This window comes from Sardina pilchardus, chromosome 20 (assembly GCF_963854185.1).
Source record: "Sardina pilchardus chromosome 20, fSarPil1.1, whole genome shotgun sequence".
NCBI classification, from domain to species: Eukaryota; Metazoa; Chordata; class Actinopteri; order Clupeiformes; family Clupeidae; genus Sardina; species Sardina pilchardus.
In genome coordinates this window covers 6,291,165-6,307,467 of record NC_085013.1, presented here as the reverse complement: position 1 = coordinate 6,307,467, position 16,303 = coordinate 6,291,165, and the positions used below count along the sequence as shown (strand labels likewise).

The following is a 16,303-nucleotide window of genomic DNA, read 5'->3' as shown; positions in this document are numbered from 1 at the left end:
CACTTTACTTTCGTGACCCCAGAAACTTGCTGAAGAAAATAGTCCGGCATCAAAAACGATCAAAAACCGGCTGGATCTCGGCTCACAGGACGCTGTCGGGGGTAAGTCAGTGCTGATGCACTACGTTGCTGACAGGGAACCCATACAACTTCGTGTCTTAAAATCCGAACTATCCCTTTAATAAACGAACATATAACAAGGCCGTATCCTTGAAGATATACTCAGTCAACAATGGAAATGTGAGTTGCATGCTTCGGGTGAGAGAGAGGGGGCTTTATAGACTGCATCTGCAGTGGCCTTTGCCCAGGCCGGTTGCTGGGTTAAGTGAAAGGCTGACGTTTCTTCTCCCTCTCCCCCGGAAACAAGAAGTGCTTTGTCTCCCCACTGTGTATTCCCCCAAATCCACAGCAGAACCACACAAGTGAGTCACTATGCCAGACATTGGGCTCTCAGATTCTTAGTAGTCATAAGGGAAGGCCCATGTGATTCATGCTCTACTAGAGGCAAGAATATTGATGCAATGAACACACACAGACACACACGTACGCGCACAAGCACAAGCACACGCGCGCACGAACACACACACACACACACACCACTCCTTCCTGGATCATGCTTCTGATCTGGATGAGCGGGACGCTTTTTGGGAGACTGGCTAAGTCTCCTTGGACAGCCAGCCAAAAAAACCTGACAAAAGACGGGACGGGGGGGGGGGGGGGGGAGGGGGGGGGGGGGGGGCGAACCCACTGAAAGGAGAGCGGAGAGTGGTGCTGCGTCCAATCAGGGACACCGGAGGGGTTGGCATAAGAACAAAATCCACCTCCAACCACATTTGCAAAGCCACATACTTGACAGCTAAGCTGCATGTCAACGATGGTGGAAAGGACAGTTCGGAGAAGTCTTGACCACATCAAGATTTCAATCTGTGTGTGGTCAGCCAGTGTCACCAGTGTTCCTATGGACCGCCTACATGCTGCCGGTTACCCACCCTATTTACATGGGCGGTGTATGTTCTGAAGGACTGAGGAGTGGTTTGAGGATGTAATAGCAGTTCAGCATCAAGAACACTAACTCCTTGGGAGAAATCAACACAAAGGAGCTGAAAGAGCCTCCATTAGTAAAGCTAACACATCTGGACCTCACCAGGCTTTATTCAAATATAAAGGGAAAATGGGCAGTGCTCAATCTGCGTTTTGTTACTACCACCAAAACACACCTTCAGCCGAGTACATGGGTGAATGACTAGCACGTCTCTTCCCAGTCAGTCAGTGTGTGTGTGTGTGTGTGTGTGTGTGTGTGTGTGTCTGCACATTACTTACGGCTCAAGGCTGACTGGTGTGGCTTCACTCATGGCAGAGAGCACAGGAGGCGTGATGTCACAGCTGTCTGAAAGCGCAAGAGAAAGCACACAGTCAGTTCCTCATTCCCACTCAGGACATCCACAGGCTCACAACACTGAAGAACTTCAAAGAGGAACATCATGGAGACAGACACAGCTACGCGTAGAGAAACGGACTCTAGCTTGAAGTTTCCTGACTGAACAGATGACCCACAAACTGTCATCTAAAAATCATTGTTCAGGGGGGAAAGTGAGATTAAATAGAAATGAAATAGAAATAATAGACCATCATGTTGATGTATCCTTACTGTTGTGTTGTACACAAGGCTGATAGACAGGAAATTCTCTGTGCCTGAAATGATCAGACGCATTCAAAGACAATATAGAGAATAGCCTTTCTTGACATCGTTCCTTGGCGAGCTCGAGCCTGCATTCAAGCGCCACGTCTGAACTCTATCAGGCCTGTGTACAGCACTTTGGAAACCTTATGTTTGTTTAAATTGTGCTATATCAATAAAGTGGATTGGATTGGATGTCCTTGAATTTCCCCTAGGGGATCAATAAAGTATCTATCTATCTATCTATCTATCTATCTATCTATCCAAATCAGTCTGTGTCCAAAAAAGACTATTATTGTGACGGTACCATAGGGCTAAACATGAGTGAAGTAGGAGTAAGAAAAGGGGCTCACTGGAGCGGAGCAGGCTCCGGGTGGCAGACTTGGGGGTGACCACGGGGGGCAGCACGTGACTGCCCGTGGCGGCGGCGGCAGCGTTGGAGAGGAAAGTGGAGAAGTAGAGGCCGGAGCCCTCGCGCACGGGGCTGAGGATGGGCGGCGGCGTGTAGGGGGGCATGGCCTGGGCACCACCGCCGCAGCCAACGCCACCGCCCGCAATGCCGCCGGCGCCATCTCCCATCCGAACGGGCGAGCGCAGGTGGCTCTGGTAGGGCGTGATGCTGGAGTAGACCGACGGCACGATGAACGTGCCCGGCTTGGGCGGCGGGATGAAGAGCGGCTCGGGGCGCGGCCGCCGCTTCACCTTGCCGGACTTGCCGTCGGCGTCCTTCTCGTCCTCCGGGCCGCCGTTCTAGAGGAGGAGAAGGGTGCAAGGAAAAGGTGAGCGGAAAAGAGAAAAAGAGAACGAGCAAGAGAGAATGGTTGGGCTTAAAAGCTTTTGAGAGCCAAAGAGTTTTTTATGATTAAATTTAGGTCTCGGCAGCTTAGCGGTGTGAGAGTGAGGACATGGGAAGATTTACTATGATGAATAACGGGGTCCTGGATTATGAAACATTCCCCACTACAGAGACAGAGATGTGTGTGTGCGCACACACACACACACACACCAACTGCATTAAAAACTCATTTCTACCCAGCACTTTAGATATACCATGCATGCTTCAGTCTACATCATAACTAAGAATGATGATCATAATGCATTGACTGAATAAATAGCAACATTAAACCTGATATGATTCAGTTTGTATTCAGTCTGATTGTTAGTTTAAAACAGCTGTGGATTTCTGGTTGACATACATTTGTGTGGGGAAGCATGTAATAAAATTATAAAGTTGAAAGGAATCTAACCAGTTGCTCTTTTATTCCAAGGCAACATTCATACCAACTTGAGATGTCCTGTTCACAAGGACATGCATGTGGTCACAGTGAACATGAGTTTGAACTTGACCTTTGACCTCCAAAATGTAACCAGTTGTCTAAGGTATAGCGTCCATATCCAATGTGAAGAAGGTGCCTTGAGACGTACCACATTCACAAGATCTGGAACCACAGGTGTATGGACAATCCGAAAATATAATGCTATCATTGGCGCAGAGCCATAACAACTGTCCACACTGAATGCCAATGTCTCTAAACCCAAGTAAACCCAGGTGTCTGAATGAAGGGTCTAAAAGTATGCGTACCACTACCAGAATAGCTAGATCATCACTAATTGAGAGAAACACTAAATCCATACAATCTAAAAATGAAATTTATCCTGCCATTGCCTTAATAATATAAACATACCTGGCCAGAGTTGTCGGTCAGAGAACTACGCAGCGAGCGGCGACGTGTCACAATGACTGACGGCTTGTGTTCCTGGTGGGAGGGGGTGTGGCCAATCCAGCTGTGGCCAATCCCTGTGGGGTCTCGCTCCGGAGGGGAGCCCTGGTCCACGGGCCGCACCGGTACGGAAACAGGGATGATGAGAGGGAGGAGCGACTCGTCCCGGTGCCGCTTGGCTGCCACACCCTCTGCCTCCCGATCCCTCGGGCAGTGACCGGACGGTGGACTCCAGGGCCTGTGGGGTTCCTGTGGGTGATAGGAAATTGATGGACAGAAAGAGAGAGAAAGAAAGAGACAGAGGAAAAAGAGAGATAGATAAATAGAGAGAGAGAGAGAGAGAGAGAGAGAGAGAGAGAGAGAAAGACAGAGAGCTGTAGATTATACTTGACCATGAACAGATATCAACATAGATGCACATTTCCTGGTTTCATGTTCAAAGTCTGACTTATGCAATCAAAAGAAACCTCCGCCATTCAAAGACGGAACTAAAATCAAATGTATTTTCTCATTCCATGGAATCTGTTCAGTCTTGTTTGTAACAATACTCAATGTGTGTCTGCGTGATGCCGATGGATCAATGTCAGTTCTAGTGTGCAATACACTACTGAAAGCCCAGAAGGTGTCTAACTGTGTCTATCCATGATTCTTTTCACCAGTCAGGTGGGAATGCCATAGTTTCAAGCATGGGCTGCATGATAGATGGCATTCAAGTTTCTAACAAACACATTTCTAAAGCAAAGGTGAAGGTACCACAGAATGATTTTAAGGAGAAAGTTAAAAAATAAATTGTGCACCAATAATAGAGCAAAACTGAGACACTCTCTTTAGTCCTTCCAGGGTCTTTAAACTCACGTGCAACTTGTATTCTTTGTCCCTATGCAAATTCAGTGTTAAAATGATTCTTTGCCAAGGCCAGGTTTTCAGTCTGTTGACAATGCATACCATCCATACTACAGATATGAAACTTAAATCCTGATAAGCACCAACTAAAGACTTATTTAATGCATAATAAGGTGAAAATCAAATTGTTATATTTTTTACAACTAGCTGTCACCTCAGGTTAACTAGAGGCTACGTGTATATGCGCTTACTCCCACCGACAAAACACACAAACACAAATACACCCCATGTGATTAGCCACAGAGGAAGGGGAGGGGTTTGGAGACAAACAGCAGCAGTGCTGTCAACACCACAGAGAAGACACAAGACACACACACGCAAAACATGCAAACATGCAAACAGACTTGCACACAATGCACAGGTCAAATGCATAATGCCTAATTATGGGCTATTTGTCTCTCTCTGCTCCATACGATTACTGCTACGTGCATTTGCTATTCTCTTTGATGAAACAAACAAAAACAACAACAACAACCACCAACAAAAACAAAAGTTACCTTAACTGCACATATTAAGATGTTTTGAAGAGCATTACTAAACACTATTTAGTCCAATCCATGCTCTAGAACATTATTACAACCGGTATAACAGCTGCACCTTTAAGCATGTGCTGTAGCTTGAAGACTCAAACCAACTGTATCGCATAAGCAGGCTTTCATGATCATGCATTAGAGGGACCATTAGTGATTCACACACACAAAAGGAAACGATTTATCTCGCTCACAACCATCTTGCGAAATAGTGCATTGTCATACCAAATAAAGAGCTATTTTTAGAACAGAAGCAAGGGCTACTTTTTACACACAAGCACATGTCCACTGTAGTCAGCACACTTACCTCCAAGCCTAGCTGACATCAGACCCTAATTACTCAAGACAGAGTAACCTGGCTTTGGTCAATAAAAGTGGCACAGTGACAGTTTGTTCTTGTTGTGCACCACTGGCAGCCAGCCCTTAAGTTGTCCCCATAACAAGAGAAGTCAGTGGGCTACATAATAAACCTGTTTCACAAGAGTCCTCCCAGCTCATGTTTACCTACAATGTCCTGAGAAACAAGCAAGCAGGGGCCTTTTGTTGACGGTGGCTTGTATGACCACAGCCGGCCACTACAGCAGCCTTAGGCCTGTTTGAGCAACGTCACCTCACCTCCCAGCAAGCCTCGCTGAGCACAATTGAAACCTGAATAACCAGTGCAGAAGTGACACCTTTAAAGCCCTCTGTACCAGGCACTTACAGCAGTGATGAAGCCCAGTAGGCATCAGACGGATGAAGCTACACTATCTTTTCTTTTAACATCAAAAAGAAAACAAAAACATAAAGTGTATTGTGTTTCTCTAGTAAGGATGCAAATATGTATTCAAGAATCAAACCATTGTTCAGTCGTTACATAAACAATGACTCAAGCATTGGTAACGCAACAGGCTAAAATCACATTGTAGTTTTGGGTCTATAATCTTGAATGCTTGCACAGTGTGCTACAAGCTCATGTGAACAAAGAGAGAAAATACAATTGGTGCCAGAACAGACTAAACGTCTGGGTCTTTGTTGACACAGAGTCATTGTGGCCATTGAACCTCATTAGTTTTTGAATGTAGTGGATATCATTTGGATATCATGCAAATGATGGTGGACTGTATGACTACATGAATGTTCTCCCTCTTTTTTCATGTACTAACTACACCAAATCGACCCTGAGCACAACTCGGTCTTGCTGACTTGCTCAAAATCAAGATAAGGCACTCTTAATATACATTACAAAAAAACCTTATCATTGTATCCCAGAAATGCAAATTAATAAACAAATGACTTGAATTCTTTGAGGACCAGATGAGAGTAAAAGCACCCTTTACCTTCATGGCTTGTGATGGCAGGGACTCCATCTCGGAGGCTTTCTGCGCCAGGGTCTCGAGATTTGCCTCCTGGGAGACCCTCCTCTTCCTCCGCGTGCTCTGGATCACCCCTGTGGGCGCCGCCTTCACCTCCTCCCCCACCGGTGCCCTCGCTGCCCCGTCAGAGGCTCCTTTCTGGGGCTCCTGGAAGCCCTGAGGGCCCTGGATCTGCTCGGCAGGGATGAGAAAAGGGTTGTCTCCCCCGTCCTCTTTGGAGAGGGGCCGCGACCTGTGGGAAGGCTGCGGAGGCTCCTCGGGTTGCACAGTTCTGGGAGGGGACTGCTGGGGATCAGGGGGATACTGGACGTCCTTGGCCGATTTATCGCTTAGTAAATGAGAGTGGCTCATGACCTGCGCCTGTTGCTGATCGGAGAGGGGCTGGGAGAGAGTGTGAGACTGACTACTACTGAGATGAAACTCTAGGATGTGTTGACTGTGCTGCTGAACTTGTGGTTCATTTTTCTGTTGGGGAATTGGTTGAGGCTGTTGAGTTTGTTGTGGCTGCTGTTGTGTCGCCTGCTTCTGTTGCTGCAGTGTTTGAAGTGAATGTATGTGCTGCATGGGCTGTTGTTGTTGTTGTAGTTGTTGCTGTTGTTGTTGTGGTTGTTGTTGTTGCTGCACTTGAGAGGTGTGCTCCAAGTGTGGCTGTAACTCTTGCATTTGCTCAGACCTCTGTATGTGTTGTGTTTGTTTCTGTTGCGACTGTTGGTGTATGTGTTGTGTCTGCTGTGTCTGTTGTTGTGTTTGTGGCTGAAGTTGATGTGGTTGCTGTTGCACTGGTGGCTGATGGATTAATTGTTGCTGTTGGTACTGATGTTGCATTTGTTGCTGTTGCTGCAAAATCAGCTGCTGCTGCTGCTGCTGCTGTTGCTGCTGCTGTTGTTGCTGTCTCTGCACATGCTGCTGATCCTGCTTTTGCAGGGACTGGATTTGATGCTGCGAGTTAGTCTGCATGCTGTAACTCAAATTTGGCAACGTCCTGCCACCTTGCTGCTGGAACACCTGATAGTAGCCAGCCGGCAGGTGCTGTTTAGGCTGTCCAAAGGCCACCTGGAAAGGCTGGAGCACAGAGGACCCTGCCGGGTTGGGTCCAGAATGCTGCTGTGTGTTCAGTCCTGCAGGCTTATGGCTTGGCTGGAAGGACTGTTGCAACTGCTGTGGCTGTGGCTGCTGCTGCTGCTCCCAGTCCATAGCTTGTCCTTTAGTGGAATCTCTATAGGCCTCTATAGAGGAGCTGGGCACCTGTTGCTGTTGTTGTTGGTGCTGCTGCTGCTGCTGTTGTGGCTGCGGCTGCTGCAGCTGCTTTTCACCAGTCCTAGCAGAGGTGGTCTGCTGCTGCTGCTGCTGCTGCTGCGCAGAGATGTCCTCAGAGGGAATCTGCTTGGGGAAAGTGTTCTGGGAAGTCAAATTTGGGGCAAAGTTCTGTGTCCATGTCGTCATGGTGATGCCCTGCGACCAGTTTCCACCCGTGGGCCTCTGCTGAGGCTGCTGGGAGGGGTTCTGGAGGGCCCACTTCATGGGCATCATCTGCTGGTAATGTCCATGGCTCTGCTCTCCTTTCTCTGGGCTGAAGATGACAGAGTTCAGGAACATGCGCTGCCCCTCGGCAGCCGAGCTGTCAGCTCCTGAGGTGGCACCGTGGCTCTGCTCTGACGCCAGGGCGCCCAGGCCATAGTAGGGCCCTTCAGATGCATTCTGCGAGGCCTCCTTCATGGTCTCACCCTGGTCGTTGAAGAAATTAATGCGCTTGCCTGTTCTCTTATTGTTGGGCTTCTGGTGTAAGGGTAAACTCATGGCTTTCATGAGAGGCAGGCGTGTGGCTGGTCAGGGGGGGGGGGGGTGGGGTGGTTAGGTGTGGGGGTGGAAGGGGTTCATGGCTCACCCCCTGCCACACCACACAAACCACTTGTCATAGGCAGAAAAAAGAAAAAAATTCCTCCGAATTCACAGTATCCAAAGTGGGGTGCAGTTACCCACTGAATGTCCGCACAGAACGATAAATTCAAATGTGAATCCAAGTGCTCAGAGAAGGCATCATCAGTTATCTGCATGAAAAGATTAAATAAATAAACCCTAATATAAATAAATAAATAAATACATAAGCTGTAAACTGTGTTTTTAATTAAATAAGGGGCAGGGGGAGCGCGAGCCTCTTCTCCTCGTCGTCCACTTCTCCTTATCCCTCCCCACTGCTACCTCTCCACATTGGCTTGAGACATCGAGAGAAGGGCTGGCCTCCTCTATTCATTGGTACCACACTGAAAAGAAAACAGAGGAGGGTATTATTCAGGAGAACGATGGCCCAGGGGAGTTCCTATTGTGTAGGCCTGTGGGGGGGCTAGTCCCAACCCAGGGTCATGAATGGAAGAGGTCTGGGTGGGAATTCCACAACTGGGGCGTTGATGACAGCCTCATCAGTGGCTTGTATCATTTTTCTTTAGGCATGAACATGGAGGGAATTTACATGTGCATCAACAGGCTTAAAAACACACCTCTTGATGAACATAAAAACAGTGTTATAAGAGGAACATGGGCCTGGTGAATTATTTGTTTTGCATTCCCCTTGTACTGGATAAAAACAGTATTTGAAAGCCAGCACCTAGATTCTGATATGCTTACATGCACGCACACGCATAGTCACATACACATGCATATACACACAGGTAGAACAAGACTGTCCAGCATTCATACAGAGCGTGAATTACAGTACATTTTTATAGCAGAAACAGGCCCAAACAAATGGCTATTTTCCAGACTGCTAAGCTTTATGCTCTCTGTGTGTGCAAACGCCCCAAGACAGCTTAACCTGTGTCAGTTAAGATGACACTGTATGATTTACAAGATCTAAGTTGTGAATCGGATACTCCTAGTCATCTTATATGGCAAACAAGAAGCCGTCAAATTAAAACAGACATCACACGATCAGATGTCCTCTACCTTGCTTATTGAATACTAAGTGATTTAAAACACAACTTAACATAAAACATTGCAAACTGCTCACTCACATTGTTCATTCTATTCATTCAATATTTGGCTAAACATTCTCTAACTGAACCCTGTCCATATTCAAGACTTCTCATGATCTTGTCTGATGCAATCAAAATAGGTGCTTAAAACAGAACAACAAATATTTTGTTTGATTAATTAAACGGCTAACCATCAAAATCGACAAATAAGTGGCGCATTGCCATTAGATGTTGGAGTTGGAACATGGAGTTTTAGTTCAATCTTATGGCAGTAGAGGCAGCAGGCAGTGAAGTATATGTTCCCACAAACTCGCTTGCGATCCCATGTACAGTGAGATACATGGCATAGAGGATAACCTTGTGTGCATCACAAACATTTATCAGTGTGAGCCTGACACACAATTACTGCTTGTGTTGAGTAAGCCATATAACTACCTGTAGCCAATAACTGAGCTATGCGTTTGAGTAGTGTCAGAGATGGCCAAATGCAGCCCCTCAACTCCTGATACATTGAGCTTTTAGTGAGGTCCTGGTCAAATGAAGTCCACGTGCTGATGCATTCGTTGTAAACATTGTTCAATTGCACAAGAATGTAGACTTTACTTGACAACCCTGCACTGACACACTCTTTTATCACGGCAATTCACAGGTTATCCAAAGTACAGTGGCAGCCTCTCAACCACCCTGTTTAACTTGTAGACTGCGCACCTCAAAATAGCACAGCAGCAGCTGCCCTGATCGTGTTCTGAGGTGACTGAATAACTGAACTACACACCAACACGATCCAACACGATTTAAGAGCTACTCCACACGTCCACCTATCCACACAGAAACATGGCCAACGTTTACATTGTGCGCCAGTTTAACAAAAGCATGCCGAAAAGAAAGACAGTGGCCTCCACTGAATATGCCTCTCGACTGAAGGACACTAGCTACAGTTAGACACATAGCTCCTGCACAGGATAACCATGTTATTGGGACAAAACAAGACGCACAATGCCCTAGTTACACAAGACCCAGTTTTAGCTCAACCAACGAGGTAACGCATTTAATAGGCTTGCAACGTCAAGCACAATTACCTAATCCCTACCGTTTCTTAATTTAAACATAAACTCCATCGCATGGCCTGACGTTCAGATAAATAAAAGAGCGCAGAGTGGCTGCATTTGACACTGGGGCATCCCCTCCCTTCCTCCTCCCCTCTCCATACATCGAGAAAAAAAAACACTGCGTACTACACGCGAGCCCTTCCTGACCCAGCCACCCCCCCGCCAGCTCAGCGCTATTTACGAGAAGTCCTTTGTTGCAGAAAAAGGATTATCGAGTCACTAATGCCATGGCACACTGCAACAAAATGAGGCAACAATGCACCCTACACGAGCAACCAAAGGTTACGGATAGAATGAAAAGTGTTGGAGGGACAAAACATGGTGAAGCTTCAGTGCTGCTCTCTTATGTAGACTATAGTTGACAACATGATCCGCGTCAGCCGTGTCGCTGTCCCTCTGCTTTATTATTGTAAATGTAAAGCATTCAAACAACGATCGGATGTAAAACATTTGTCTCCTAAACATTCGAATCACTGCGCGATTTTTTATGATAGTATAGCCTTCACGCACTAACAAATAAGATACAATGTTACACCACTGAACTTGAGACTATACAGTTCAGTAGGACATTGCCTGTAAACAACCCATCGACCCCATTAAAGGCACCATTGTGTACCTTACAGATAAGAACACCTACCGTATTCGTTGTTTATCTATTCCCTCTGAATCCTGAGTTCACGCATCCAGTATCCAACACAGGAAGGTGATGACTGCATGCAACTCCTGTGTTGAGTCATGCAACGCTGATCTCACACTCCGATTACTCAAGTGAAAAGGTAGACGAGGCGATTAGAGAACTGCTATCTAGCCTACATTGGTCATCTGATCTGCAAAGAACAATATAATCGTGCAAAATGGACAGTTTAGGAATTGCACACCATTGCGTTATGCCTTCACAAATACACGGTAACGTGGTTGCCTAGACGTTGCGCTATGATTCTCAGTCAAATCCCTTGAACAACAAATTCTCTCAACACAAGTCATGTGACCACAATTGGAGCATTCGCCACACCTACTTCCACTACCATATATAGCTTTCCTCTTCCATACGGGGCGTTGCAAGTTCCAGATGAGGCGCCTCTTGCTAGGCCTGTATGCGGGAAATTTCGTCATGAGAGGAGTCACCACGGATGGTTTTTCAGGCCATTGATCACATTTCCTAGAGGTGACCGTCGGCTATAATAGATAGAGTATTTTGTAGAAGTGTCTTAACTCATCACAACCAGAGTGGCTCGCCAAAAATGTAGTTTATTGTAACAAGAATGTTAGAGGCCTAAAAAAACATTGTAGCCAGGCCTAAAACAGGTAGACAAGCCTACCCTAGCGAGTGCAATATATTATAAACTTAAACGCCAAATACAGTAGTTCTCAATCACAAAAAGAATGTGTATCCTGTTCTGCTGCGGGAATTTGCAGTATTTTAATTCTTTTAAAATTCGCATTTAATCCTAATTATGAAATAAATCGTGACGACACGTGCACCAACAGAGGTTTTCTAAATTAGGCTACACGCCAGGCCAGGTTATCCGAAATGCAGTTCAGTAAAGATTCATGCAGATTTAAACATCCAGTAGTAATTAATATCGCCAAACGACGATCATTAAGGGACAAATAGTTTAACCTACTGACAGTCTAGGTTGATAGGTCGCTTGGCTATAAAAACAGGCACATCAAACTTCAGCAACCACACTGACGCCCCCGTGAGGCGAACTACCTCCACTGCAGGCATGACCAAGCATGATGTGCCACTCAAGTGAAACAAGATACTGACACTTTCGATCCAGCTGAACAAGCAGAGCATGCGCCATCGGTTGCAGCCTTAAAATAACGTGCAAAGCCAACAAACATCCAAGCATGGAATTCACGAGATATGCAGCAGTGCGCTGTTGCAAATGTCTAACTTATGTAAACAAATATTATATTGCACGTTAGCCGTGTTTTCCTCTCTTTGTAGGCTACATTTCATAAAAAAAAACTTTTGGATGGGCCTGTAAACACTAGGCTACCAGCCGAACTACACAAATAAAAAGTTATGTTGGGGTGTCAATATAGCCTAAATCGTTTAGTAGCACAGAAAGAAAGCCTCGCTAAACGTCTCAAAGTAGGCTACAGCACGAATCCATCTAACATTGTCACATGTCAACAAATCTAAGGTAGCCTAAACCTATGTTACTTTCTTTGAAGTCTTTGTGAAAATCATTTTGTTTAAGACCGTTTTGTTGAAGCATGACCTCCAATTTACATTAAACGCATGCACACTAATCCAGGCCACGACTAACGTTACTTCAATCAGAGTTTGTAGGGATGGTGACCTCACAAGTCCACAGCAAATTTCTAACATAGCCTTGTGTTGCTCTCTGAAACTCGGGAGAACGACAACACTAGCCTCAATATTGTGTTCAGCAGTAGCTATCATGACGCATTGTTACCTTATCGGCGGGATGTCTTGAAAACTTTCGCCCGCTTAAATTTTGGAATCTGAGGTGGTAGCCGCACTTCTTACTGGTGACACCAGAGTTACAAAGTGATCGCATCAGTCACGTTTAGCTCTTAGCCCAATGGCGTATAGCCTAGTTGCACTATAAGTTGTAGCCTATCCTTTATTGTCTGCCAGCTTATGTTTTACAAGGTGCGCTGAAAGAGTGTCTAGTATTTTTCTAAATAGACGAGATGAGGGGTGGTCGTAGAAGCAAATAAGATGCACTTTAGGCTATACTTCTTTCCCCTACCCGGTCTACGCACGTGGTAAAATGTATTTCATTCAAGGTGGCAATTGTTTCATCAGATAGCTGTCTCTGTTTTTGCAATTCAAGCAAAGTAGCCTATCTACATGTTTAAAGTTGTTGAAGTGTGTAGCTGAAAGGGATGGGCTATGACTTGAAGTTGATTCAGGTTTAAGGATCATGCTTCCTCAGTATTAAAAACTTGCTCTGATATACTAGATCAGATCTTGTACAGAAAATATTTATTTTCTGCTCCCCTTTAAAATGGATCTTCATGGGCAATTTCTAAAATCTACAGTTAAAGAAACAGATTTTGTTTAACATGAATGGAATATTTGTAAGTTTTGTGAAATTCAACCCGTACTTATTGCATCAATTCAATCTGTAATCCTCTGGGTAGACAGAACAGTGGTGGGAATTGTGCCCTCAGGGGGATGGGCTATTAATAGGCTATAAGGCAAAGTGAAACCCTTGTCTTTATTAGAGAAGGGGCACAGGGTTCTTAGCGTTTCATAATCTGTCACAATAACTTTCTTATGACCATGAGTTAACATGAGTTCGGAGGCTATAAAGGAGGTAGTGATACAGATGTTAGTTTGCCTCACTGTTTGTAATGGAATGCCATATACTGTATGGTTGAGCATGCAGTCAGAATGTCATACCAATGAATAGGTATTTGCCATTAGGATTATTACACAGGTTCCAGGATGCACTATTTATTCAATAATTGCCTTGAAAACAAACAACAAACATTAAGTCTGTTGTTATCAGTTAAGTTGTTATCAGTTAGCCTGAGTGTGACCATGGTGAATGCAGGCATTAGCCAGACAGAAGTGTTTTTGTAATTATTCTTGTATAAAGGCTAATACACACATTATTAGAAGACTAATTTCAATTACAACCATCTATGATGCTGTTTCTCGAGTCTTCTTAGGTTCCAGAAGGCTACCATGTGATACTAGACTACCCATTCATCTTTAAATGAAACTGTGTGTGTGCCTTGTATTAACAACGTGCTCTGAGCAGTTCTGTAGGCCTACATGTTTTTGATAGTTTGCAGATTATGTCCACTATTACTTGCATGTCCCTTGCTTGTTCTTTGGTAGTGGTTCTCAGAGTGTCCACCAGGTGGCACAAAATGAAAATGTGCATCAGTGTTCACTTGCTCATAGATCGTTAGCTTTGCTTTCAGAGTATCTGTCTGACATTAGAATGATTTGGAAGGAGAGGTGTGAGAGGTACTGTATGCGATCAGCAGGCCGAAACATTATCGCTTCATTAAAGTTTTGATCGGTTGTCTATGATACAGTAAATGGCCCATTCTGGCTGTGATGAGGTATGCATGCATGTGACTCATGTACGCATCTGTTTCACTCTCACAGGAAATTCACAAGGCCAAACTTCCTCAGTGACTGAGGATTTTTTGTCTTCTCTAATACTTTTGTTGGGGGGGGGGGGGGGGTCTTTATGCCTTTAATTGACAGGAGAGTGGAGACAGTGACAGGAAGTGAGTGATGGGGTGGGATTGGGAAATGACTCAGGCCGAACTCGAACCCGGGTCCCCGAGGGCATGTGGATCCGACAATGGTACAGGCACTGTAACTAGGGGCGCCACAGCACACCCCCTTCTTTAATACTTTTAATCCACCATCAACTGTTAATAACAGCAAGACAATACACACAATAAACATTATTTCATATCACACATAAGCATCTTCTACATTGCATAGCATTTACACAACATAAAAGTGTAAACATACCTCCCATGGTTGCACATAACTATGAGGCAATGAGCTTAAAATGTCATTGAGCTTGTATGTAACTCCAAAGATAAAACCTTAGAATAGAGCTGTGAAAAGTTACAGGTAAGGCTGACAAGACCGAGTCAGTGTCTCACATGTTACCTTCACAGGTGAGTTATGCAACACTTACAAATGTCCGTGTAAGACATGATGTTGCTCTTAATTCATCTTAATGAAACAGATCAACATCCATGACAAAAATAAATGATAATATGCGCAATAATACAAACATTACAAAACATTACAAATGATATACAATGACAAATAATATTACAACTGACATAAATATACTTTAAGGCAGCTAAAATCTGTAAAGCTTGTTTCTGTAAGAGAAGTTGGATTGAGCCACTATTGAAAGATTGGTTAGTGCTGCAACTGCTAAGTGGAGTTTTATTTAGATTTAAACATCACAGAATAACCATAAACATCAACATAATGTGAAGAATCAACCGTTTTGACGCCTATGCTCTATATCCACTGAAGTTGGCAATCACTGTCCAGGCGCTCTAATACCACATTGTACCATATATGGCCACTATATTACAGTTTTTCTCCATTGCTAAGACACCCTCAATGAAACTGGACCCACTTGATCTTCATTTTTACTTTCTGTCATCACCTGCAGATGTGTTAACATTTTTAATTGGTTTCATACATTGTCTCCACCCTTTTTCAAAACATTTAACATAGCTCTTGTCGAAAGATTCAAAACTCAATAGGACTAGCTGTTTTTGATGATAAAAATCGTTTCACAGCTAACAGATATTGCTTTCATATTAACATACCTCTAATGTCTATGAAACTCCTTGCACAATTCTTCAAATACTGTAACAATCACTCCAAAAGTGTCATAAAAGACACTTCTGTCTTGCTATTTGAAAGCATAGATCAAAGAGGCCAAAGGCTCGAAATGAATGAAAGATACATATTGTAGATGAAATAAAAAAGGGAGATTTTACAACCTCACTAATAGATTTAGAATTTCCCCTGTGACCAAGAAGAATGTGTATAGCCTACCTTTACCATCATGACGACGATCACCTGTTCATGGCAGAAATTAATCTCATTCAATAATATGTGCAAAAGCTTGAATTGGTCTGAATGATAATGAGACAAAGGAATCCTGGAAATCAGTGGCATGGGAAATGCAGAGTATATCAACGGAACAGTTACATATTTGGACTTTTTAAGTTTTCTATGAAAATAAAAGATTTAGCAACTGGATTAATAGTTGTAGAAAAGTTTATATTCACAATGTCAACACAACTATATTTGTGTACAACTGTTCCTACACCAGCACAATCAATAGCCTACTTTAAGCACTAATAGGCCTAGGATTATGATGTTATGGATGGTCATCTACTTGATGGTTTGCAGCACCGACCAATAATTACTACAACAGACAAGACAACGATATTGTCACTCTCTGTTAAGCGTTTTATTTTAAGATTACATTTCAGTAAGGATTGATATGCGATAACAGACAGCCAAACTGCCACAAACAACAAAGTATA

The 16,303-nt window shown here is 44.3% G+C and overlaps 1 protein-coding gene across 2 annotated transcripts in view; it reads right to left on the bottom strand.

Annotated features, from left to right (window-relative positions):
* mideasb (mitotic deacetylase associated SANT domain protein b) overlaps nucleotides 1–11,201 on the bottom strand; it is a 24,092-nt gene extending 12,891 nt beyond the window's left edge. For both annotated transcript variants that reach the window (XM_062522674.1, XM_062522675.1), the window contains exons 1-5: nucleotides 10,902–11,201; nucleotides 6,151–8,447; nucleotides 3,363–3,647; nucleotides 2,031–2,427; nucleotides 1,320–1,386 (exon numbers count right to left, since the gene is read on the bottom strand). In XM_062522674.1, coding sequence (XP_062378658.1) covers nucleotides 1,320–1,386; nucleotides 2,031–2,427; nucleotides 3,363–3,647; nucleotides 6,151–7,992 — 2,591 coding nt within the window. In that variant the 5' untranslated portion in view covers nucleotides 7,993–8,447; nucleotides 10,902–11,201. The remainder of the gene's footprint in view (nucleotides 1–1,319; nucleotides 1,387–2,030; nucleotides 2,428–3,362; nucleotides 3,648–6,150; nucleotides 8,448–10,901) is intronic.
* Nucleotides 11,202–16,303: the final 5,102 nt, after the last annotated feature.